Source organism: Mustelus asterias, chromosome 10 (assembly GCF_964213995.1).
Source record: "Mustelus asterias chromosome 10, sMusAst1.hap1.1, whole genome shotgun sequence".
Classification (NCBI taxonomy): domain Eukaryota; kingdom Metazoa; phylum Chordata; class Chondrichthyes; order Carcharhiniformes; family Triakidae; genus Mustelus; species Mustelus asterias.
This window is the reverse complement of record NC_135810.1, coordinates 68,376,096-68,400,561: the sequence shown is the minus strand read 5'-3', so window position 1 is coordinate 68,400,561 and position 24,466 is coordinate 68,376,096. Positions and strand designations below refer to the sequence as shown.

The 24,466-nt window shown below is 39.5% G+C and overlaps 1 protein-coding gene across 3 annotated transcripts in view; it reads left to right on the top strand.

Annotated features, from left to right (window-relative positions):
- pcf11 (PCF11 cleavage and polyadenylation factor subunit) overlaps nucleotides 1-15,662 on the top strand; it is a 41,614-nt gene extending 25,952 nt beyond the window's left edge. For all 3 annotated transcript variants that reach the window (XM_078221885.1, XM_078221883.1, XM_078221884.1), the window contains exons 8-16: nucleotides 733-2,447; nucleotides 2,937-3,039; nucleotides 5,284-5,400; nucleotides 5,512-5,632; nucleotides 7,723-7,906; nucleotides 9,068-9,223; nucleotides 12,664-12,756; nucleotides 14,390-14,425; nucleotides 14,689-15,662. In XM_078221885.1, the coding sequence (XP_078078011.1) occupies nucleotides 733-2,447; nucleotides 2,937-3,039; nucleotides 5,284-5,400; nucleotides 5,512-5,632; nucleotides 7,723-7,906; nucleotides 9,068-9,223; nucleotides 12,664-12,756; nucleotides 14,390-14,425; nucleotides 14,689-14,898 (2,735 nt within the window). In that variant the 3' untranslated portion in view covers nucleotides 14,899-15,662. The remainder of the gene's footprint in view (nucleotides 1-732; nucleotides 2,448-2,936; nucleotides 3,040-5,283; nucleotides 5,401-5,511; nucleotides 5,633-7,722; nucleotides 7,907-9,067; nucleotides 9,224-12,663; nucleotides 12,757-14,389; nucleotides 14,426-14,688) is intronic.
- Nucleotides 15,663-24,466: the final 8,804 nt, after the last annotated feature.

Sequence of the window (24,466 nt, the reverse complement as noted above, 5' to 3'; positions counted from 1 at the left end):
TTGCTGGTTTTTAAAAAGACCCATTTAATCCTACTCTCCATTTCCTGTCTTAACATACTCAATGTCTGTGCATAAACATTTTCCAGCACAGGTTACTGGACAGTAATTGTACATGGAAATATCGGGAAGATCTTGTCCCCTTTCTCACCTATCCTGTCTGTCCATCTCTAAGCAAATGGGCATTGAAGCCAGCTATTGTGTCGACCACTGCTCATCTGTCTTTACTAAATAAAAGTATTGGGAGAAACTTGTTTGTTAATAAAGAAGTTTATTGAATACCACATCAAATATCACTAAAGCTACAAATATTGGATGATTATCACCAGAATCCCTAATATGCGCATTGATCCCTCAAGTTGAATTTGTGATTTGCAGTAGAATCATATTGAGATGTATTTCTAGAATGGTTTTTGAATTCTAATATATATAACTCATAACTTTAAAAGAAATATCTTCAATTTTCTCAATATTGAATGGGAAACAAGTCCATTAATTTCTAGTGGTGCATAGGCTGCTGTGGCAGGAGACAAAGGTGGTATTAAAATAAATCCTGTCATTAAAATGCATAGAATTAATTATTTTCTGGTTTCAATAAAATCATGATTGATTATAGTAGATCGGCAAATGGTGTTTTATAATGAACATTTTGCATCAGGTCTCTGAATCCTGCCCTGCCCTAAGAGCTCTCCAAAAGTCTCTCCAAATCAATAATGAATGTACTTTGTTTTTCAGACATAAAAAGAGAAGAGCCGAGATCTCATTGTGACCGTCATTCAGAGGAAAGACCTGCTTATGATGCACCACAGAGAAGCAGTGGACTAGTTGAAAGTTCAAGGTTAAGATCTGGGGGGCTTGAAATGCCTCAGAGATTTCGGGAAGTTACAGACAGAACAGGGCAAGCAAAATCTGGGTCTGCAAGAAATCTGGAAAAATTGAGAACTGATGATTCCATTGAATCAGACCGGGTATGGCTTCGTAGTCGAAATGGCTCTCCAAGCTGTGATGGATGCATTGCTGGATCTAGGATGAGATTGCAGGAACCCCCTGAACAAGTTATCCAGCCAATGGATAGTGCCCCTGAGCAACCTCGTCATTGGATCGAGGGTATTCCCAGGCAACTTACTGCACACTTTGATAATCTGAGTGGTTCCCATGCTGGACAACCTGTTGCATGCTTTGATGGCCCACACCGAGGACAGCCTGGTGCGTGCTTTGATTGCCCAGGTACTTTACACCTAGGGCAGCCTAGTGTACGCTTTGATGGTCCATGTGGCCCTCGGCCTGGGCAGCCTGCACTGCGGTTTGACAGTTCTCGCCCAAGACAGCCTGGGCCGCGTTTTGATGGACCTCGTATGGTGCCTCCTGGACCGCGTTTTGATGGTCCTCGCCCAGGACAACCTGGACTGCGCTTTGATAGCCCACACGCAGGACTGCCTGGGACACGCTTTAATGGCCCTCACCCAGGACAGCCTGGAACATGCTTTGATAGTCCAGGTGGGCAGCCTGGAGTACACTTTGATGGCCCACAGCCTGGCACTCGCATTGATGGTTCGCATCCTGGGCAGTCATGCAGTCACTTTGACAGTCCAGGCGGCCACCCTGGCACGCGCTTCGGCCCACACACAGGCCAGCCAGGCACACAGTTAGACAATCCTGGAAATCATTTAGGGCATCCTCGCTTTGATCCACACTCTGGGCAAACTGCCATGCACTTTGATGGCCCACATCCTCGTCCGTCTGGCACACGCTTTGATGGTCCAGATGGTCTAGGGCAACCGTGCATGCGTTTTGAGGGTCCTCAGCCTGGCCCCCCCAGTATCCGCTTTGATGGCCCAAGTTCTCGACTAGGGCAACCTGTCACACGATTTGATGGCCCACATTCAGGGCAGCCCAATGCACATTTTGATGGCCCTGGTGGCCGCCCAGCACAGTGTGCTGTGCGATTTGATGGTCCACAAATGGGGCAACCTGGCGCACACTTTGATGGCTCAGGCAGCCACCCAGGGCAGTCTGCCATTCGTTTTGATGGTCCTGCTGGAACTCGGTTTGACATTATTCCTGCGCAGCCTGGTGCATATTTTGATGGTTCTCGTGGGCCACAATTTGAAGGGGCTTCGATGCATCCTGATCCTAGATGCAGTGTTGCTGGTCATTTGTTTAATGGTCATCCTCCAAGTTCACAGTATCAGGGAAGAGTATTTGATGGACAGTCTGGACCTAGATTTAACATGCCTCAAGGATCTCATTATAATGAATCTGCTGTACATGGAGCAACAACACTGGCCAACCCAGCCTATGGGCCTGCAGGTCCTTGTTTTGATGGTCAGACGCCACTGCCTCGGTTGGCAGGACCCCACAATAATGAGCAATATGATCCAGCATGTGGAACGTTTTACAACAATAACCTTCCCACATCGTTACCTGAAGGCATCCGTCAACTGCAGTCTGTAAGTATCAATATTTTAATTCTTTTTTATGGGCCAAAGTCTTCAGTCAAAAAAATATTTATAATGGATGGGTAGAGATGTACTTTTGTATTGTGACGATCTACAGATCTTAAGATCCCAACAGCAATCAAGGGAATTGGTTTGTCATTGGGTTTGAGTTGAGATGCCACTGAGATGACTGTTTTAGTGGCGCTTGACTATGGACTGTTTTGTACATCTGATTCCTCCTCTGATCTGTGTAAGAAAGCACTCGTGTGGACATTACACAGACTCTGCATAATATTGAGGCTAATGTGTATTTTTTTTAAATGAGGCATTGAAGAATTGCTAGTGGCCTGTGAAATTGTATCCAGTGCCTTCAGGAGAAAAAATTAGAATATTGAAGTGGGGGGAAAATTCTCATCAGCCTCTTTGATATGTGAAACAGCATAAATTTGAAATGTAATCTTTGGATATTTTCATGATCAGAATTTCTTTTTTATTTCCTAGGTTAATGCCATGACTGGCTTTTCTCAAAATCAGACTCCTTTTAGTCAAGGCCAACAGTACATACCCCCTCAATCTTCTATTCCAGTTACACAGATCCAGCAAGGTATGTATATTCTGCAATAAATTGGACAGATACATTTCTTATTATTTACTTTTTAGATTAGAATCTTTAGTGTATAAGGGGCCATTTGATCCATCAGGTCTGCACTGACTCTCTGACAGAGTATCTTACCTAGGCCGCCTCCTCTGTCCTATCCGCGTAACCCCACACATTTTCCATGGCTAATCCATCTAACCTACACATCGTGGGACACTTAAGGGGCAATTTAACATGGCCAATCCACCTAACCTGCACATCTTTAGACTGTGGGAGGAAACTGGAGCACCCAGAGGAAACCCACACAGACACGGGGAGAATTGTGCAAACTCCACACAGGCAGTCACCCAAGGCTGGAATTGAACCATGTCCCTGGAGCTGTGAGGTAGCAATGCTAATCATTGTGCCACCGTGCTGTCCTTTATTTCATGTACCGTAAGTTGTAGCCAGGTCTTAATTGCAAAACTACCCAAAACTCCTTTTCCTCTCAAATCATCTAAAATTTATATGCCTCTTTCTCATAACTCCAATTTGAACCCCTCCATTCAGGTTTCCTCCTCTGCCATTGTATTGAAACTCACTTTATCAAAACTATGAATCACATGTTATGTAACTAGGAAGCTATCCCTCTCATCTGCTGTATTGTCTGCAGCCTTTAATGGTTGACTGCACCATCTTGCCTCAATACCTCTGTTCTGTTGTCCAGTTGCTCTTGACTAGTTTTATTCATATGTATTCAGTTGTAGCTAGAAAATCACCTGCAATGGCATCTCTTCCCTCTCCTCTACCATTACCTACGAAGTCTTCCAAAGGTCTATTCTTACCTTCCTCCAAATCCTCACCTACATGTAGCTCCTTGACTCTGCTGCTGCCATTGTTGTCATGCTTCTCTGATATTTCAGCAGTTTCCTCCAATTAAATATTGGGAAGGAAGAGCATTATCTTTGGTCGCCAGGACAAAGTCCCATCTCCTTGCCACTGACTCACTTCTGGCCACTGTTGTGCCAGTTTGCAACTGTCTCCTCCCTGTCCCCACTCATCTGCTGAAACCCTCATCCAAACTCAACTATTGCAATTCCAATTATTTTGTCCCAGTGCTCCCCCCTACCCTCTATCACAGACCATCTGTCATTTCTTAAGTTTTGCTTTCAGAGTGCTGACCCTTGATCTGCTATCTTATTCCATGGTCAATCCTTAACACTACCATTAACACTCCCTTTGTTTTATGCCCTTGACATACTTGCCAAATCTCTCCAAGCTGCCCCCTCGTTCTACTTTGCTCTGCCCCCTCTTAAAACAAAATCTATAATTTCTCCCTCCCTTTAACTCTGAAGAAGAGTCAAAAAAACTCAGCATTAACTTTGTTTTTCTCTACAGATGCTGCCAGCCCTGCTGAGGTTTTCCATCATTTCCTGTTTTTATTGCAATTCTTTGCTGGCCAACTTTGCACACTCTAAACTTGGGGTCACCTGAAACTTGCTTCAAATCTTGGTTCGCCCGCCATCCATATAGTCACCTACATTGTCTCCTGATGTGGCAATGCAGTTTGAAAATGCTCATCCTTGTTGTCAAATTCTTGCCTGGCCATACTCTTCCCAATTTTTTTCACCTCTCCCTTTGCAATCCTCTGAGATCTTGGCATTCTTTTAATTGTGGCCTTTTGCGCATCCCTAGTTTTCATCACTCCATTTGCAGCCCTGCAACGGCTTGGTTCTAAGCCCTGAATTGATCAATCTTCAATCCATGAATAAGTTCAACCAGGCACAGAGTAGTGTTGGTGGATGGTGACTGGTTGTACCTTCATTCAAGGAAGAAACAGGCAGAGCTAATTTGGGATGGAAGTGTAGATGGAAATAATGTTTTAATACCTTACAGCCACAGGGTCGCATGGGCTTTTAAAAATGTGCAAATTGTAACTTATGATAGGTCTTCTGGCAGTGCTATTTTATGTAATTTTGACAATAATGGTGAGAAAGATGTTCACGCTGAAAAAGTGATTCTGTAAATGTTTTGCATTAAACTAGTGTATTATCCAAGAACTGCCTCACATTAGCTTTATAGTGTGAAGCCTTGGATTTGAAATAGCAAATAACTTTTTGGTGCTAATAAACTCATACAGTATTATAACATCCACCTGCTAAGGTCTTTCTAAATTTTGTTTGCTGCCAAGTTGGCTGCTTGAGCCCATTCAGTTAGAGTTATGACTTATTTTATCTGTTGTGTATATAATCAAGTATTATAATGTTACAGGATCATCTTTTGCACCTTTGGATAATCATTTGGGGCAGCTGGATGTTAATGAGCTGTTCTCCAAGCTGCTTTCTACTGGAATTCTAAAGCCAAATCCAGTAGAATCTGTACCAACACGTAAGTTTTTTTCACAGAAATATTTTTTTTAATGATTCATTCAGTCTGTCATTTTCTTCAGAAAACCTAAATTGAAAGTACAACTTCATTGTTTTGTTTTAATCAATTTAGAGTCTGAAATGTTTCCAGAAGGTGATCCTCAAGCTCAAAATATAATTGAAGATGATGAGGAGGAAGAAAATGAGGAAAGCATTCCAGATCTTACTGGTTTTCAAATTGATGAATTGAAGCAGTAAGTAATTTCTAACTAATTCCTGACTTTGAACTCTGCGTTCATAAAGAATGTAAATCTTGAAAGCAGTTTCTATCAAGCTGAAGGCAATCTGATCAGAGGCGCATCCAAGTATACTTTAACTTTTTGTTAACATCGACTCTTTTAAATCAATGATACTTCACATTTTATTTTCCTCGTTTGTTTACTGAAGATAATTGAATGGGATGAGAGAGGAACACCAGCAAACAAAAATGGTTCTTTGAGATTGGTGACATCGGTTATGTGCTGTGTGCTTGCCCACAGGGCAAATCTGGGGTTGTACTGGAAACAAATCTTATTTTTCTGCAGGGGCAGCATTATTAGCACATACTAGGAAAAGATTTACCTATTTATTTCCAAATAGTTCTCTTTGTGATTGGCTAAATTATTAAACTGAAGTTTTTTGAGCTTTTAAATTCACAGCAATTAGTGCTAACTGCATGGAATCTCACAGCACTGAATGGCACTCAGCCTGTCAGATCTGTGCCAGTTTTTTGAAAAAGCTATTCAATTAGTCTGACTCCTGTTTTCATACAGTTGTGCTGATCTTTTAAACTCTCTTGATTGAAGTGAATGGATTTTTATATACATTGATTAGTCAAGGCCTGCATTGTTTTGATCAATTCACCTGCAGTTTAATTGATGCCAGACCTGTTTTTTTAAGATGTCCAGATTTTGAAAGCTTCTCTCGAAAGATGGCTGTGCTAGCTGCTGATATCAAATTACTTTCACAAGTGCATAGCCTGTTTTGAGTTGAGACTACTTTGAATTTTGAGTTTCATTAAAAGCAATGCTTTAAAAATCAGTGACTTTACTTGATGCTAATGCAAAGAAACCCAAGGTTCCATGTGCAACTGCATGTCATAGAATCAAACACAATTGTACAAAAAACGCTCGTCAACTATGTTCACTTGAATACTGGAAGTGTTCTAGGTATGTTTACTCGCTGTAAGAAATTGCAGTACCTGGAATAAACAAAGGTTTTGTGCTGGTAAGTATCATGGGCCAACTTGCAGAATATTTCTCTCTCGTTCATTTTGTATAATGTTTGTGTTTTTACACCTTAATTGCATCATTGGGTACTTCAAAACTGCAATAAGGCAGTTTCTATATGCCCTCTGTATTAGGAATAATTGATTTGTATATTTAGTTGAAGAATTGAGGAAGATGCTTTTATAGTTGTCTTTGACATCTACCACTAGTGAGTAATCTGTAAAATGCTCTCAAAATTTTGGTCTGACTGGAGAGACAGTCTTTGTAGGACTAACTTTTTTTGGCAGGAAAATTATGCATCCACAATGTTGAGGATTGAGGAGTTGGGCTGGTTTACTTTGAAGTTCAGTCAGTGTTAGGAAGGCTTGCATGTGCACAGTTGGTTGATGTCAGAATCTCTAGATCGGTTGAAATGGATTCATTAAATGTAATTCAACTCCATGTACACACTCACATGGTTCTCCTTTAGACGTAATGTAACTTGAAGAATCCTAGGATATTTTTCAAACATACATGGGAAATCAACCTATTTACTAGTATGAGAGAGTTAACTGCATTCAAAGATCAAATAGCCATCTACTTTACCTCTTTCCAAGTCCAAGAGTTAGAAATGGTGAAGGATGTTTAAAGTTTATTTATTGGTGTCACAAGTAGGCTTACATTAACGCTCTAAATGAAGTTAGTGAAAATCCCCTAGTTGCCAGACTCTGGCGCCTATTCGGGTACACTGAGGGAGAATTTAGTGTGGCCAGTGTACCTAACCAGCACCTCTTTCAGACTGGGAGGAAACTGGGGCACCCGAAGGAAGCCCACACAGACAATCTTTTATATTAAATTTTTGATTCCGTCGGCCAAGTACAGTGTCTGTTGAACAAAGCAATTTGTTGAGAAGAACTTGAGGATGTTTATTGAGTCTCCACTTATTAAATAATCGTGATGGGCATTTTGTGACTCTGACCGCATTGTGAAAGGCCTTAAATGTTCCATTTCTATTACTGAGCAAGATGTTTTATATAATTATTGAACATTACACTTGCTGATTATTAAATATTATACTATTGATTTCTCTTAAACAGGAGATATGATGGTGTTATCAGCCGACTATACACAGGCATTCAATGTTACTCATGTGGAATGAGGTTCACAGCATCGCAAACTGATGTTTATGCAGACCATTTAGACTGGCATTATCGTATGAACAGAATGGAAAAGGACATCACTAAGAAAGTGACTTACAGAAAGTGGTACTACAGTTTAACTGTAAGTATTTTTGAAAGTATGAAACTTTTCCAGCACAAGATTTTTGAGCTAGTTGATCTGTGGTCTTGAATGAACATGAGGAGTCAGGGCCATGTAATCTATTAAGTCAAATAACGTTGGGTAAGGGAGGATAATTCGATCCAGTCAGTGAGAAGGCTGGTGTGATGAGATGGTAAAATAGAAATTAGAACATAAAAGATACAAAATAAAATCTTGGATTGACATTGGGGAAGTAAACGGGCTGTAATTTTCCTTGGATTAAGGGATTCAGTGGTAGTATCCCCAATTTTATTGTTCAGTACTCTGGTAGGGAGCACTGCTGGTGGACTCGGGCCTCTTGATGAAAATGGGGAAATAAGTACCAGTGCAACCTTAAATAGTCAGTGGAAGATTGTAGGATCAGGTGTTCGATATGTGATCTGTGGCAGGGTGGAAGCCAGGGTTAATTTTCTTATGGTGGGACTGATGCAGTTGATTTGCTGCCTCAGATTGCCTCCCGATTTTACTTGAAAGCTGCTTTAGAGTGCTACCTGATTTTTCATGAAGGCTAAGTCAGTGGCCCTATGATTTTTAATGGAACCTAAAATACTGCAAGTTTTAATTCTGTTATGGAGATCGGTTTGGTTGCAGCCCTTCGTTCCTCTCCAATTCTTGTTCAGTCAGCCTAGTCATTGAGCTCTAATGGACTGATCTCAACAGCTTCTTGACTTGAAGGAAATATTTCTCTATTCAATCAAATAATTTTCAATTTTTCACGTTGATTTTAGGTGAAATTTTAAAAATGTTAGGAAGTAGTGAAAATCTCTAACTGCCCTGAGTGTATGGGACTATAATGTATTTGAACTTGACTATATTTAATCTATCTTCCAATGCAAAACTTGCAATTCTGTCCACTGAAAATTGTTTTTACAGCAATGTGGTATTTTGAATATTCCCAAGATCAGGTCTGTAGCTGGTGTATTTGCCCTAAATCAAGCTGCCTTTGGGACTTAATTTTGATCAGTATTCAGTTTTATCAGTGTGTTTATTTGAAGAGGTTTCCTTGAAGAAGATCATAAACATTGAACAGTAACAAATGGTTCTAGATTTTGTAAAATAGCAGAAATTTTGAGAAGTTGAAATGTTTGATTTTTGAAACATTTAATGCTTGCACATCCTCAGGACTGGATAGAGTTTGAGGAAATTGCTGACCTGGAAGAACGTGCAAAGAGTCAGTTCTTTGAGAAGGTCCATGAGGAAGTTGTGCAAAGAACGCAAGAAGCTGCAAAGGAAAAGGAATTCCAGAGTGTTCCTGCTGGACCTGCTGGAGTACATGAGGTAGGTTTGTTATGGAAGTGGATCTGATTGCATTTTATGACAGTTTTAACAGATTTCTTGAATAATACATTTTGTTTGAATTCATAATGAAAGTCATCAAATTTTGTCTTTTCTGATCAGGTAGCCATTTTATTTACAATATTGGTTTCTAGAATAAGTATTTTCCAGATATGGATTACAGTAAGTGACAGGAATAAGAGTTTAAAACTTAATGACTGGGAGGTACTAAAATTAATCTATTGCTTTTCTATTCAAGTTGTTTGTTCTCCATTCTTTCTTGATAGGTACTTTTATGAGACCACTCTTCTGTGCATCATATTGAATGTCGATTAGCATGGCTTTTCAGAGCTAAGGCCTTTCTTTTGAGCCCAATATATTTAAAGGACTGCAGAAAAGCAGGCCTTCAATACCTGATTTTCAAAAAGTGCACATTAAATTTCACCTATTGTTAGACTCATTGTCAAACTGGTACTGTGTGCACTCAACTATTTGGTCAATGGGTTGCCCAGTGAAACACTCCAGCACTATACTAAACACAGAAAAGTTGGATATGCCATAGTTATGCCTTATCTAAAGTACAGTGGAACCCCGATTTTATGCGCCCCGATTTAGTGCGAATTCGGATATAACGCAATGAATCATTGGACCCCTTTTTTTCCCTTTCATTTAATTGTCAATCACTTTTGTTGCTGTTACTTTCTTTTAAACTTGAGTCCTGGTGTTAATGTAACAACACTTCTGTTTTCAGAGTATTGAAATTATTCACAACTCTCTTTACGTCTGTATACAGTCTCAGAATACATTATCCGCTCTTTCCCGGAAAGCAGGCTGCAGATGATAGACAGATTTTTTTTTACCTGAGCAAATCATGCTGGCATCGAAGGCTATAGATTGCAAGTGGAAGCGTGAATATTAATAGACAGTGGGAATAGTCCGCTCCTCGGGGACCTAATTTAATGTCATACTGAATAGGGGTGCAGCAATTAAAGATTTTCAGGAAAACATTTCGAGATAATTTTCCTTCACAACTGACAGGCAGACCTAGAATGGAAACATTGAACACAGACACTGAAATAGTTAGGATGTTAGGTCAACATTGGGTAAGTTTGAATGGTGATTTTCTTAAACCCCCGATTTAGCGCGACCCCACTTTTTTCGCAACATTTTATGGACCCCAACCATCGCGTTATAACGGGGCCGCACTGTATATGCTAAATTGGAGTGAATGTCCCAGCATAAAGATTGGCACGTAAATGACAGAAAAAAAAGAGCAAAACAGACTGTCCCAGAAATGCTGTTATTTATATGAGAATTAAATCTGACATTAAGTGTATAGAACAGGATCCCAGAAAATTGAGTCTATAAACTCTAGTGCTGACTACTGCTGGATCTTGTTCCCCACTATCAAATATCCTAGTTTCACCTAGATGCCTGGCAGAGTTTCAGATGGCGCAGACAGATCTGCAGTGGCCATTTTACTCTACATCTTTTTAGGATCCCTAGTCCTCTCCTACTGGAAATGGGTGATTGGTTCCTCTTAGGAGAGGGAGAAAGATAAACGAGAGGGAGGAGGTATAACTGATGTGTACTGTTTTACAAGTTTTATGAGAATTGGAGAGCAGAAGCTTGGCTTCAGCAGTTGGGTTGTGCAAGTCAGTGAATTGAATAGTTTGGTTTTATTTTAATAACTTGCTGTGTATTGTCAGTTATAAAAGAAGTTGTAATTTAATTAGTGTTTCTCATTGCAGTTGATGTAGAAACATCACAGGAATTGTTTTAGTTCAAGCGTTATTAAATCTTCTGTGTTCTTTGGTTTTTAAATTATTTGTCTCATTACTGAACAGACTTTTGGGCTTGGTGTTCATCTACAGTAAATGCAATAACATTGGAAAATGATGGCCATTGAATGTCATATGATCAAATTTGCAGGAATACTTAAAACATAGTTGTCTCTGCTAACAGATTGGACCACATGTCTCCCAAGATTTCTCAAGCTTCAGCTTATGAGTGATCTCAGATCTGATGTTTTGAAATTCTAGAGGGTTATGGGCCTCATCTTATAAGACTATACTGAGGTGAAGTCTAGTCTTTTTTTATATTTTGACATCAGGTTATAAGAGGGACATTTAAAGCAAGAAAGGAGAGGTTTAGTAAGTTGAGAATATTCACTTTTATGCTTGGTGGGATAAGATGGTAAGAGAGATACGAGCATAGTCCTTGAGCGCTGTAATAAATGGAGAGGTGACCCACACATGAAGATTGGGGAGCACGTTAAATATTTCCTGCAGGCTAAGGAGGGGCTCAGACTGCCACAGCCACCACCTTCCACAACAAAATATATCTACATGCATGTCTGGAATTCCAAACACAAGATTGTTGACATTCTGATGATATTCTCTTTGACTTGGCTGCCATCTTTCTCGACCACACTTTTTGCTTTTTCCAGTACAGCCATTGCTGCTTTAAGAAACAACAGCTTTTATCTTTTGCTACACCGGGTCTCTGCTTTTGTGTTATCCCGCTATTCCCTTTCTCCCTTGCTCTCACCCTAATTTGCAACCATTCAGGTATGTGTTAGATTCCCCTAGCTTGTCAGCTTCATCTGAGGTATTGCAGACTGGGTTTGGTGTAATCAAGACAGATAGGAAAAAACATCATTCTCCAGTACATATTTAATACTGGTGTTGTAATGAGAAACCTCCTGGACTGTTTGTATTCGGAATGCATACACATGTCTTTGATCACATTAAGGGACGGTCACCGAAGGTGTATTAGGAAAAGTTAAGAGGATTCAAAAGTACTTTTGTATGAATCAAACGTTATTCACAGAGGTCCAGATTACCAATCCATCCCTTTAATGACGAATGTAAGAAGACAATTGCAGTCCCATTGGAGTCTTCCTCTTCAATATTGAGAAGTGTAGTAGGTAAAAATTACCTGAGACTGGTATGAGTCAAAATAGAGTAGGCTTTATTCTCACAAGTTTGCGGGAGAACTTGACCCCTTGAAAGCGGAAGCCAAAGTTCTCCCTGAACACAGAAAAGTAGGGATATTTATACAGCATGGCTTCTAATACCAGTCACGACTCAAACACCAGATCAGTCACGACTCAAAAATACATTTACAGCCTCTGGTCACGAAACAAACTCTAGACCAGTCACAAACCAAAAATACATTTACAGCCCCTAAACCAGAGTGTATCTGGTATTCTCAGGTCACGAAGCAGTCCTTGGTTTCCTGCATTAACCCTTTAGGTACAAAATACATTGAGTACAAAAAACATTAACCCTTTCCCTTCTTCAAGAAGCATTTGGAAGTTTACTGTATCCTAAATCATGCTGCATTGTATTTGCTAGTAAAATAACATTATTGAACTTTTTTATAAAAAAAGTAAATGCTTGGCCCAAGTTTATTAAACACATTGTACTCTTATCTGACAGGTCTGTGAAATCTGCCAAGAGGCTTTTGAGCAGTACTGGGATGAGGATGAGGAGGAGTGGCATCTGAAAAATGCAGTTCGTGTGGATAATAGAGTAAGTACAGAAAGCCCAATTATTCAATATCTTGCTCATTTTTATACATACTATTGAGCAATTATTGTATGCAAACGTTGGCATGGTTGCCATTTGAAATAATAGTTCAGCTGAGCTCTCGTTCTCATTCTTACGGATTAATCCAATAGATTATTGTGGTAAATAATGGGCAATTGTAAAGAAAAATTGCATTTATGTTTTGTTGTTTACAACTTTCAAGATGCTTCATTGCCCATGAAATACTTGAGTGTAGACAGACATGTTAGTGTAGGCAGACATGTCAGCCAATATAAATGACCAGAAAATTAATGTATAGATATGCAAGATAGTTAAAATCTTAAGTGAATATCTTCTGTCCTACTGTAGTTACATTAAAGTTTCCAATTTGTTTCAAGTAGGTTTGATTAGCTTGCTACCCAAGGCAACTGATATGTGTTAGCTATGTGAAACCTGCAACTGATGACATTAGACCAGAGCTTGTGGAGCAGGGCATCTTGCATCATACAATCTTGAACTTTTCTCTGTTCAAATCTGTTCAGATCAAATTTCTTTTTGTATCAAAAGTTGCTAGAAATGCAAGCTGATAACTGTTTGATAAGTACAACAGGGCTCTGGGACCTCCGTGAATGGGGGAGATGAAAGTACATCATCTAAGATATAAGGATTGAGAAGAAAAAGAAACCAATGATGGTGTGTTAAGGCAAATGAATTATGAATTAAGTCAGAAAAGAGAAGAAAGATTGGATTGAGGGGAGGGAGAAGGACGGAGGAAAAAGATTTTCTTTTAAAAAATAAAAAGACTCCACAGTTTAAATTGTTTAATTTCTAGGCCAGAAAGGTTAAGCATTCTTGTGCGGTTAATAAAATTTGTAACGTTTTGGTGAGTTTAATGACAAAGTATTATAACGAACCATGCTGATGTTATCTGTGAGGGCATCTTAACGTGAAGCACCAATTTGTGTTGGTGTATATTGTTATTTTTTGAAATGGTGTGAGAAGTCTCGTGAAACTACTTGTGAGAATAAGCATTCCTGAGTCTCAAAAATTAGCATCTGCATGCCTCCCCTGATCTATTGGTCATCTTGGTAAGCTGCTTCCTGATGATGGGGCTATTTACAGCTGATCTTGTCTAGATATCTGCTAATCTCATTACTGGGAAAAGGACACATCTCAGCAACCTCTCTGAATGTGGGCTGCTGGCAGATTCTCTCTTGTTACTAGGTGGATCCATCGTTCCCTTTATTAATTCTGGGTCTGGTTGTTACTAGGCAAATACATGCCAGTACATATCTTGCAAGTTCTCAAAGATAACGGAGGGTTGGGGCGAGATCTTATTCATGTAAAATAAATGGTGGGGCAGTGTAAAACAGCCAGCAGGTTCTGGAGATTGACCTCTTAATCCCTGAGTGATTTGCACAAAACAAGTGTCATTATCATGTCATTACCTTTCCAGTAAGATTCAGATCATCTGTATTAATTTCAAATGCTAAGCTATGGTGTTCTGATGTTACTTCTAACCTGATTTATTTTAACAAAGCAAAATAATTCTAAATCTATGCAACAGCACAGAAACCGTCACTAATTACTTTTATCTTTGAAATGTGAGCTGATATTTATAATGTTTTTCTTTTAGACATATCATCCAGCATGTTACGAAGATTACAAAAATGTGAGTATAAACCAGTGTTAACGTTTTTACCAGATCTAGTTATTGAATATCAACATATTGAAATATTCATATACCAAAGTACAATTATGTTTTACAGCAAAATCAGCTTGGATTTTGTGCAATTTTTCAAAAACATTTTGTAGCTGTTTAGTGGGATGATGTATAGTATTGTAATTACTTTTAAGTGTATAAAATTCAGCTAAATTTTACCATTGGTTTATCAAATCTTCATACTAATTTTTTTCATTGCTTTCCTTTTTCAGGCTTCATTTACGGATACAACTCCATCTCCAAGTGAAGCTCCTATCGAAAATCCTCTACATTCAGTTATTAAACAGGAACAGTTGGATAGTAGTTGCAAGACCTCAGATCCCACCAACAGCTGTAAAGGTGCAGAGAATGAAGGGACTTCTGTGTTGACAGATAATAAAACTGAAAAAGATGCTGCATCTGTGAAAATGGAAACAGTCTAGGTCTTTGATGAAGAAAAATGATTTTTTGTTCACTATTACAAACTTTAGTATTACAAGAAACCGATACAAGATGAATGGTTGGATTTGATGTATCCTTTTGTATGAGGGTGACTATCGTATGACACTGAAGTGATACTACCTCTTGCTACGTTGAAATCATTGGGAAACATGCAAAGCAGCAATAGTACATGCTACCTTCAAGGAACATGTCAAATTTGAACCTCCCCTTTTGTTTTATATTTTATTATTTGAGGCGGGGATCTCAGCAGAAGTTATATTGAATACATTTTGGTATTTGTATGTTCAACTGCATGTGCAGTTCAGGTGTGTATTACTGTGTGAGTGCTGCAAATGAGTGAATGCACTTGGGGAATGAAAATGTTACTTTTGTAAGAATGTAAATTCTAAAAACAATAAAATATTTTTGAAATATGTTTTGTGTACAGTTGATGGAAAGTATTTAAGTTAATTTTTTTTAAATATTTATGGTGCAATGGAAATGAATACTTCGGTTTATTTAGGAAATAAAATTTGTTACAAAATTACAGGATCTGAACTATTGAAAATAGAAATAAAACTATTGATATTTACCTGACATAAAAGTTATTTTGTTTTTCATGTGGATTCCTGCATTACCAGTTGTTTTGATAAGTTAGTAAATCTTCATACAGCAAAACGATCTATGCACCTGAAAACAATGCAGTGTTGAAACCATTAGAAGTTAACCTTGTATGTACTGAACTAAATAAACCGTCTGCACAAAATATTTCTCTGTTTTCATTTTTATAATTCTCAATTGGAGCAACATAAAGTTAAGATGCATATGTTAATATGGCTAATTTATTGGCATTTTTAAAGATTTGGTATACTTTCTTGGAATGTGTATTTCAGATTCCTACCAGGCAACATTTTGCACAGCTTTCCAACCACTGCATTTTAATTCTGGTATGAAATAAAAGTAGTAATTTGGAAAAATAAAAATAAATGGTCTTCTGATTGAAACTTTAATTAGTGTGTTACATAGGAATGGAAGTGGGCTTTAGGTACCTAGAGTCCACTCTTTGTTATAAAGCAGAGGTGGTTTCCCCCACTCCGAGAACTAACACTTAACCACTCAGACGAGTACCTTGCCCTATAATCTGTAAAAGTGTGAAGTGGTACAGCTTTTGGTGGTTAAAATAAAAATCAACAAGTAACAATTTATTTATTTAACAGCAAATAAGTTAACTAAACTATTAACAAACCGAATAAAACACTATTCTAATGGAATGCTTTTCAGAAAAATACAATCCCCATTTATTAACAAAAAAAATAGAATTTTAGTCGGTCTCTTTTTCTGGGCCTTCTGTTGATTCTTTGGTACCTTCGCTATCGAGATGGTGCTTTCTCAAGACATAAAAGAAGCTAAGAGCTGTTACTCTGGCAGTTGTTCTCTGCTTTTGTCCCACTGCCTTCTTATTTTTATGTGTGATGACATATCAATATCCCCCACAATGGGATTGGTTGCCAAAGGTTGCCAAAACCTTTAAAATTTAATAGGTTCTTGGTATCTAAGTGCCTAATTCAAATTGATTGGCTAAGTTCAAAAGCCTGTTGCCTTGGTGACACTACTGCTTGGCCTTTCAATACAAATGTTTCATTTTGGGCACTCTATGTACTTGCATTTTTAAAAACTTTCTAAGCACAGAAAAAGCACCACCTTTTTAAAGGGACCATGCAATGCTTTCTTCCTAGCATTTTACAAACGCCAATCTACAATTACTGTACTCAACTTTGCAACACCTCGCCCCTTAAGAAAAAAATTAACCATCATGAAAAAATTGCTTCACTTTTCCCCTCGTGATAAAGTATCTGCGATAACACTTTCACAACCTGCAACATGTACAGTCTGTAAATTAATTGCTCGTAATATGAGACTCCAACAAAACAATCTGGTGTTTTTGTCTTTAAATCTTTCCAGAAATGTCAAAAGGATTGTTATTGGTATACACAATTGTTTCCAATGCATTGTTTGCAATGTGAATATTAAAATGTTACGGCCATTGTCAAACTCCATAACTTTCAATTGTTGAATATTTTTTCTGGTGGATATTGAGTTTTTTAAAAAATAACTGATTTGGCCTTTCAATTCCACAATCATTCTCCTGTAACAGCACAGCTCCAACACATACGTTGCTGGTGGCTAAAACGTTGGCGTGGCTAAAACGAGTGCTGTGGTTAACACTGCTCATCAACGGAGCCACTATGCTACTAAAGTTTGGTGCAAATTTCCTGAGAATCTGCTCAATCCTAAAATTCCTAGCACTTTGAGGATGTTCTTGAAAATTCCTCAATGCCCTTCATCTTCATGTTTCTCGGTGTCATCCGTCTATATCCAATGCTGTGCCCTAAGAATGTTACTTCTGCCTTTGCAAATTCTGTTTTTGCCACGTTTGACCAATTTTGCCTTCTGTAATCTCTCGAAGAGCTCTGCCAATTGCTCCATGTGATCTTTCCATAAATGGATAAAGATCATTAGGTCATCTATGTAGACAGCACGATTAGTCAATCCTGCAATAACTGTTCATAAGTCTTTGAAAAGTGGCTGATGTATTTTTCATCCCAAAAGGCATTACTTTAAATTGATTTAGGGTTACAAATGCAGAAGTCTCTTTTGCTCTCTGGCAAAGGTATTTGCCAGTAACCGTGAAGTCCAATTTGGTGATGTAAGTAGCTTGTCCTAATTTTTCCACATAATCCTCCAGCTGTGGAATTGAGTAAGAGTCAGATTTAATCAGTGTTGCCCTTCCAATAATCTATGCAGAATTGTTGAGTACCATCAGGTTTGGGAACCAACATGATCAGTGAACTCCATTCTGACTGCTCTATGATGTCTTCTTGTAGCATTGCTTCCACTTCTGAACCTGCAGTGCTTTGAAAGGATTAAGCCAAAGGGGTGTTTTATCAGAACAGCATTCCCTACATCAACCTCATGTACAGTGGAATTAGTCCTCCCCATTCTATTTCTACATAGGTCCTCGTAGCACTAACAAGTCTTATCAATTCAGTTCCCTGTTCCTGGGACAGAACTCACTACCCTATTCCATTCCTTAAGGACTTTTTAATTATTCAATTTATTCTGAGGCACATCAAAATCCAAATCATCTGGATTTGATTCCTCACTCTGGCAGTAATTAATACCTGTTTCTCCGGTTCCCTTTCCCTGTCCTGAAACTATTTTAGCATATTCACATGACATATTTTATACATTTTCCAATCTGGCATCTTTACCAGATAATTCACCTGACTTAACTTCTCAACCTGATAGGGACCATGAAACCTTGCTTTGAAGGGATCGCCTACCACTGGTAATAGCACCAATACTTTATCCCCACCAGCAAACTTACGAATTTTAGATTTCTTAACTGCTTCTTGCTTCATTAGGTGCTGTGCCACCTTCAAATGTTGTCTAGCCAATTCAGCCCTGTGTTTAATCTTTCTCTCACCTCAGATACATAATCCAACTGTGAGATCTCTGACTTCGGACCTACCAACTTTTCCTTAATTTTAAATGGTCTCTTATTTTGTGTCCGAATATCTATTCAAATGGAGTAAACTGAGTTGATTCATTTGGAGTATCTCAAATAGCAAATAATATAAAGAAGATACCTTTATCCCAACCATTTGGATAAGCCCTCAACATAGTCTTTAGAGTCTGATGCCACCTTTCCAATGCTCCCTGGAATTCAAAATGGTACGCACTTGATGTAAAATGTCTGATGCCTAAACTATCCATGACCACAAATAATTTGGCAGAAAAATTGAACCCTTGGTCTGACTGAATCTCCCTGGGTAATGCATAATGGGTAAAGAAAGCAAGCAACTCCTCCACAACCTTTTTCGCCTTGGTATTCTATAAAGGAATTGCCTCTGGAAATTTGGTGGACACATCCATTACGGTTAGTAAATACTTGTTCCCACTTCTGGTTTTAGGGAGGGGACCTTAATTATAACCTGTGTAAAAGGTTCTTCAAATGTGGGAATTGGCATCAAAGGCGCTGGTTTTTTCACTGCCTGTTGCTTTCCTACCATCTGACAGGTATGGCAAAATTCAACCACATCTTTATGTAATCCAAGCCAGTAAAAATGCTTCTGTATCTTAGCCTGAGTCTTCACTCCTAGATGACTTCCTACATGTAATTGGTGTGCTATCCGCAATACTTCCTGTCTTTATTCCACCGGCAACACAATCTGGTGAACTTCTGCCCATTTCACATCTGCACTAACCTGCCAAGGTCTCCGTTTCTGCCTTAAGATTTTATCCTTAAGGTAAAAGCATTCTGGAATACACTCTGATTCCTTTTACGTAGATATAAATTCTTTATCGTCCCATCCTTCTGTTGTAACTCCATTAATCTTTCAGAACTAAACACCTCTGCCTGATCCTCTACCTGCTTAGGTTTTTCCTTTACCATCTCATCAAACAGTGGGTCAGCTAACTGGACCTCAACTTTTTCATCTTTCTTTGGTTCTCCCTGTTTTAACTTATGACTATGGGACTTTATGACCACACTCCTGAAAAATTCCAGGGTATTTTTCTTTGAACTCAGTTCCCTGTTTTTTTTTTCTGGCTTTTCCACTACAATGGGCATAATTTCCACCTGTGATCCAGCTATATTGGGCTCGATTTTACCATTGCGTTGCGCCCGTAAAACATGGTAAAGTCGGGTGTGAGGCCATTAATGTGATCCGCGTCCGTGCAGATGCCCACTTTACCAAGGCCCGAAAATGGCCTCGATCCGATTCGTGCCTGAAACGGGCGCAACAGCGATTTGCATGCATTTAAATTGAATTAATGAACTGCCCGCCCAACTTTATCAGCATTTCCCCCTTTACCATCGCGTTCGCCGATCTGGAATCGCGCCGAAATGAATATGCTGAATAAAGTCTGTTTCGGGTACTCCAGCTGCTGAAGAGGTGGGTTTAGCGTTTCCAACGGCTCTCTGACTCAGATCGGTGGGGGGAGGGGAGGCGGGCCAGATCATTCTCTGGTGAGGGGGTGGGGAGGAAGGAGGCGGCGGGTCAGATGTACCTCTGCGGGCGGGGGGGCGAAGTGAGGCCAGATCGTTCTCTGGGGGGAGGGGGGGATTGAGGCCAGCTCATTCTCTGGGAGTGGTGGGGGGAGGTGGAGGAGTGGGGCCAGATCATTCTCTGGGGGAGGGGGGGGGGGGGGAGGGAGTGAGGCCAGATCATTCTCTGGGAGGGGGAGGCAGGTAAGATGTATCTGGTGGGGGGGGCAGGGGAGTCCGTTGCCACTCTGCAGGCGATCATTGGGGGGGGAAGGGGTTGCGATCGGTTTGGGTAGCGGGGTGGTGGGTGGATAAGGGAGACAGTTACATTGTGGGGGTGGGGTGATGTCTGTCGGGGCGATCGCTCCTGGGCCGCTTTCTGCGGCTCGGGAGCGATCTGACACAGGTGCGCTTTTTCAAATTTTTTTCTAACTGCGCACGCGCAGTTCAGAGCTCCGATCGTTTCGGGCGCGCTAAGCCCCGCCCACAGCGCAATTCAGACTGGCGATCTTATTTTCAGGCTGAGTGCATATGGGGGCGCCTGAGAGCAGATTTCCAAGTCGGATCTGAATTGCACCCAGATTCAGCGCTTCGAATGAAAATGGTAAAAATCAGGCCCATTGTTTCCAAGGATAAGTTGTATTCCTGGAATAGCTAAGTTTTCCACCACTCCCATTATCACTTCCCCAGTCTTGATTGGATTTTCCAGCCTTAACTTACACAGGGGAACACTACTCCTCTCACCATTTATTCCACAGATTACCACTCGGGCAATATTTCAGAAGGAGTGCAAATATTTTCATCTCTTACTATTAGAGCAAGACTAGCTCCTGTATCTCTCAATATTTTAACAACTTTACCTACTCCCCCTGTTCTACCTGAGTAAATCTTCCCACACAGGGAAATCTTTGAAAAGATCGGGCACTATCTTACTATCCAGCTCATGCCTAAGTTGTGCACTCCCCTTCAGCTCCTCGACTTCTCTCGGAATTTCCTTCACTGCCTTAACTAATCCCACTTGAGCCTCTTTTGCCACATTCTTTTCCCTGTGCCTTTCTTAAGCCACCAGCACTGTGCCTTTGTGTGTCGCACCTTATTACAGTGAAAACCTCTTTGCCACCCTCTTGGGTTTCTTTTTTCACGTGTGGCTAACTGTACCCAGTGTGATTTACTTTTTGTTTTTCATTGAAGGACCTCCCACTCTCTCAATTTCTATCCCTCATGGACTGAAACTGCTGTTGGAAGTTGGATTTCAACTTATGCACTGATGTGTATTTTTCTGCCATCTCTGCAGCTCTTCTCATTGTTTCAACCTTCTGTTCCTCAACATCAGTTCTTATCACTTCTGGAAGTGAGTTTTTAAACTCCTCCACAAAATAATATCTCTAAGAGCCTCATATGTTGTTTCTATCTTTAATGCTCTCACCCATCTATCAAAGTTGCTCTGTTTAATTTTTTCATTCTCGATACAAATCTGACCTGGTTCCTTTCTTATATTTCTGAACCATTGTCTGTATGCTTTTGGTACCAATTCGTAGGCACTCAAAAGCCTTTTTTACTTCTTCATACTTTCCTGACACCTCCTCTGACAGCGCTGCAAACATCTCAGCAGCCCTGCCTACCAACTTGGTCTGAATTAATATTACCCATACCTCCTCTGGCCATTTCATCTGTGAGGCCAATTTCTCAAAGGAAATGAAAAAGGCTTCTGCGTCTTTTTCATCAAATTTTGGTAATGTTTGGACGTATTTGAATATACCCCTACCAGGCGGTTGGCTACGATGAGCTTGCTCACCATCTTGTACTTTTACTTCTGTCATATGAAGTCTTTTTGCTTCAAATTTGAACTTCATCTTTTCCAACTTAAACAATCTTTCCCTTTCTCTCTCTTCTCTTTCTTTTCCCTTTCTTCTGCTAGGGCCTTCCTCTCTCTTTCTTCGACAAGGGCTTTCCTCTCTCTTTTTCTAACTCCAACCTTTTAAATTCACTTTCTAACTCCAACTGCCTTATTTGCAATTTAATTTCTTCTAACTCCACTGCACTTGACTATTTATTTGCTATACCTAAATGCTTGGCTAATTCTTTTACAATTTTAGCTATCCTATTATCCCTGGTTAAACCCAATTTTAGCCTTTTGGTAATTCTCCAAGTGTCATCTTTTTCTGTCTTTCTAAACTTTCTTGACAAATTTGGGAAGCATCTTCAACCCCCAAAACCTCTTTAGCTATGCGAAGAGCCAATTCCCCACTTTTGATTTTAACCGACAACAAGCCACCGAGATTAAATAAATTTTCCACTTCTCACTTAAGGTTTATTTAAAGATCTAGGCCTGTTCAAATCCCGGACCCGAGCCCCTAATCTGTTATAAAGCAGAGGTGGATCTCTCCTCCCAGAACTAATACCTAACCACTCAGTGTACCCAAACAGGCACCAGAGTGTGGTGACTAGGGGATTTCCACAGTAACTTCATTACAGTGTGAATGTAAGCCTACTGGTGACTAATAAATAAACTTTAAACTTTTCAAAGAGGAATACCTCGCCCTATATTCTGTAAAGTGAGTGTGAAGTGGTATGACCTGCTCTTCAGCAACTATTCATGATTAAATCAAAATAAATCCCTGACACTCTCTCTAAAATCAACATGTAACAATATATTTATCTAACTAACAGTGAACAAGTTGACTAAACTATTAACAAACCGAATAAAACACAATTCTAATGGAATGCTGAACAGATAAATACAATTACCACTTACTTAAAAAAAATAGAATTTTAGTCAGTCTCTAAATTACAATCAGGTTTTGTGTCTTCCAGAATATTCTGGGCCATCTCTGTTGTTTCTTCTTTGGTACCTTCGCTATCGACATGGTGCTTTCTCTTAAGATATAAATGAAGCTAAGAGCTGTTACTTTGGCAGTTGCTCTCCGCTTTTGTCCCACTGCTCTCTTCATTTTATACCTGGGATGACATATCAATATCCCCCACAATAGAATTGGTCCTAGGTTGCCAAAACCATCAAACTTAAATTTAAATTTAATAGGTCATTGGTATCTAAGTTCCTAATTCAAATTGATCGGCTGAATTCAAAAAAATGCAAAAGCCTGAAAGTCTATTGAAAGCCTGTTGCCTTGGTAAGACTGCTGCTTGGCCTTTCGATACAAATGTTTCATTTTGGATGTTTCATTTTGGGCACTCTATAGGTACTTGTATTTTGTTAACTTTCTAAGCACAGAAAAAGCACCACCTTTTTAAATGCAATGCTTTGCCCCTAGCATTTTACAATTTTACAAACACCAATCTACAATTACTCTATTCAATTTCGCAACATATTCAATAAACTAATGGCTGATCTGTTACTTCATATACCTGCCTTGACCAGCTAAAATCTCAGTTCTCAAATGTGGTTACTAATTGAGCTAGCATCTACCTTTCCTGCGAGATGGAGTTGCCAGCCTTTGTGTAAATGACTCCTAACTTCTCTGGCCTGGCTATGATTTTAAAGTTATGTCCCCTTGTCCTAGACTCTTCCACCAGTGGAAATATTTCTATCCAGCCTACCGATTCCTAAAATGAAACTCAATCAAGGATCCTGTTAACCTACATTCCAGAGTACAAAGCTATCTAATGTAATCTCCATTTTGATCTGCACTCCTTTTCAGGCCAATATATTTTCTAAATTGCAGTGCTTTAACAATATTGATGTTTGGTGAACAGCTAGGAGGAATGAATGGCCATTTATATATTTTTTAAAACTCAGTCTGTTAGTCCAACATAGATATCCCCACATTTGGCTCCATTGTAAACCATCTACCACAGTTTTGACCACCCACAATGTGTAATTTCATGTGATTATAATCATATGTTGCCACACCATTGCATCAGCAAAATTGGATCTGTAATGCCTGAATGTTATCCATGAAATTAATGATTGAGGTCCCAGCACTTACAATTTCAGTTTATATCTATTATCCCTGCACTCTCTTTTACAACCTGACCAATCTCCTAACCAGGTAAATGGTGGCATTGAACCTAATTGAATGCTTTTGGAAACCCATTTAAGTGGCATGAATAATCATTCAAGTCTAATAGGTAATAGCAGGAGTATGCCATTTGATCCATTGAGTGTGCTTCGTCAGTCAATAAGATCATGACTGATCTGATTGCAACCTGAACTCCATTTTCCTGCCTGTCCCCCAAAATCCTTTACTCCCTTGTCAATCAAAAACCTAACTTAGCCTTGAGTATATTCAATGACCACTTTACGCAGGAGAATTCCAATGACTAACAACTCTCAGAGAATGAACTCCTCATCTTAACTGGGAGATTTCTTATTTTGAAACTGTCTCCTCGTTCTAGATTCCCAGATGTGGGAAAACATCCAGCAACTACCCTGTCAAACCCCCTCAATCTTGTGTTTCAATACGATCACCTGCAATTCTTCTAAGCTCCAATGAATATAGGCCCAACCTTCCCTCAGATAACCCAGGAACCAGTCTAGTAAACTTGCTCTGAACTAAGGA